This window comes from Chiloscyllium plagiosum, unplaced genomic scaffold, assembly GCF_037043375.1.
Source record: "Chiloscyllium plagiosum isolate Xiang-an unplaced genomic scaffold, Cpla_swu_hap1 HiC_scaffold_8, whole genome shotgun sequence".
In the NCBI taxonomy this organism is placed as follows: Eukaryota; Metazoa; Chordata; class Chondrichthyes; order Orectolobiformes; family Hemiscylliidae; genus Chiloscyllium; species Chiloscyllium plagiosum.
Window position 1 is genome coordinate 78,533,586 of NW_028270146.1, and position 2,500 is coordinate 78,536,085.

At 33.0% G+C, this 2,500-nt stretch overlaps 1 protein-coding gene across 2 annotated transcripts in view; it reads right to left on the reverse strand.

Moving 5' to 3' along the window:
- Positions 1-2,500, reverse strand: part of cdin1 (CDAN1 interacting nuclease 1) — a 165,626-nt gene that overhangs the window by 116,479 nt on the left and 46,647 nt on the right. For both annotated transcript variants that reach the window (XM_087990026.1, XM_087990027.1), the window contains one exon: positions 1,980-2,040. In XM_087990026.1, coding sequence (XP_087846152.1) covers positions 1,980-2,040 — 61 coding nt within the window. The remainder of the gene's footprint in view (positions 1-1,979; positions 2,041-2,500) is intronic.

Consider the following 2,500-nt stretch of genomic DNA (forward strand, 5'->3'; position numbering starts at 1 on the left):
CTATGTCAAGCATTTAGCAAAACTTTAGCAAAAACTTTCTCTGTTGGCATTTTAGTATCAATGGCATTTAATGAAATATCACAATATCATATAAAGAAACTGTTAAGATTTCTCATCAAATTTCATGGTTTTCAGTAGCTGAAAATATATTGACTCATAAAAGGGCTCTACTATGTCAATTAACTGTCAAGTGACATGCAAGTACCTTATTTAAATGATAAGTAGCATATAAAAATGACAATCAAATGGCTTACAAGTAGCAATCTAGAGGCTAAATGTTTTCTATTTCATATCTCATATTTTCCCCTGAAATAATGGGAAAAAAATTAAAATCCCGCTTGGTTTCATTTTGTTTTTCTAAACTCTGCATCATTTGCCAGTCTGAGGTAAACTCCCTTTTGCACATTAGCTGAATTGTCAGGGTTTCCAGGCTGTTCATAGACCATTAAAGTCTCATAGTAACTGAAAGGTAATTGTTCATTTGCTCACTGCAGCAATGCACAAGAGACCTTAGATGCGAGTGAAACCATCCTTCCTTTCTCGTGTAACATCGAGAAGCGCTACTGCTGCAACATTTGATGTCTAGAACAGTTACTCAATGCATCAAGCCAGTTTTAATTCAAACGATCATTTGCTTGTCCTATTTTTATCAATTAATCATAATGCAAAAAACACTGTTGCAATCCTCTATTTATCAGGGTACCAAATATTAGCACTGCATTGCAATGCAAGAGCTCAACAGCATTAAATAGTCAAACCTAATAAAGCACATATAATGAAATTATATGGAATCAACACAGTGTCTCATTTATTATGTTCATGTGCAAGTGTGATTAAATGATTAATTTCCATATGGATTCTGTATCATTATATTAAAATAGTTTACTTTGAAACTTCAAAACATACCTTTATTAATAAGGCACTATTGCCCATTAATTAAATGATAGTTTTAAAACTAACTATATCAGTCATAAATTACCTAGATCTGGAAATGACCATTTCCAGAGATAACTCATTAAGAAAGATAGATAGTTTTAAAACTGTACTTGAATACATTTCAGGATTTATAATATCATAGGTCCAAACTGACTTAAATTTTAAATTCACAGATGCAGCACAATTTCTGACAGCAGATATAACGGTTTATCGCACATAGTATGTCAAAATTATGGAGAGCACCAACATGCACCTTCGCAATATTTACCTTTCTTTTCAGTATCGTTGAAGCCATTTACAAAGCATTTACATTTACAGGTATTGTTATTCAAAATTATCATGTGAATCAAAGGTTTTATATTACTATTACTGGTTTATTAGACTATTTCACAAACACAGCAGTAATATAGCAATGTGATGATACAACTTCCCAAAATATATAGCAAATTATCAGCTGATATAATTTTACACTTAAGATCATTTGCAAAGTAATACTAAAAAGAGCTATGCACTTTCAACTATTTTATAACAATCTATAATTCATTATGAGACCCAGTGTCCAAAATATGAAATACTCTGCATCATTTAAGGCGCATAAATCACTCATTGCATAAAGTTCAAGCCTATTGAATAAACCAAATCTTAAAGAATTATTTTATCTCAAAAGCTAAACAAATTGTAGCCAGATTTAAGATGAAGAGAGTTTAGCAGATTAATCAGATGATCTAACATTACATTAAATGTTTGTTCAATACAATAGTAGCTAATACTTCAACGTTCACTAAGAGGGTCTGGAGATTTCTGGTCCATCATGAACAGAGAAAGTAGTATGGAATCTGAAAACAGTTATAACCAATAAAAAAACTTCATATCTATATAGAATATGATGCAAGTCAATCTTTTTCATAGTTCAAGTTCATATTTTAAAATTACTATCTCTGCAGTAGGTGAATATATTTTCTTTAATAAAAGCGATTATGCATTAGTCAGTGGTTTAAAATAACTGCTTCCTCACCCTCAACTAGAAAGAGGAAACTCATTACCTCATTGGCCAGCTCGAAGAGAACAGGGGCAGCTGCATTGTTCATCACACCACTCAGGTACCTAGAGAAGACAAAGCCAGGTAACATAACAGTGACAAGAAAAGGCTAGCCCAGACTTGTAAGTGTCCCCCGTGAGAAGGTCCTACAGGTCAGATGACATGCTGAACTTGCCTGCAGAATGCAGCTGCTGAGGGAAGCTTTGGAGCTACTTAGTTCAGACTGACACTAACTAACTCTCCAGGGCTAGCCACTTCACTCATCAGCAAAATTTATCTATCTCACTATTGCTTACTCCCTCCAAAGCAGCTGCTATGTTATGGGCATACTTTTTTCTGTAACAGATCTGGATACCTTTTCATATAATAGATTATTTCTGTACTATCCACCCCACAATATCATCAGTTCCATAATCAGCTAGATGAAACCTTATTAGCAAACAGATAGATCATTCAGTCTACATTTTCAAAATAATTAAGGATAATAAAAGCACTTCTTTTGTTACAGGATAAAATTTTATAACT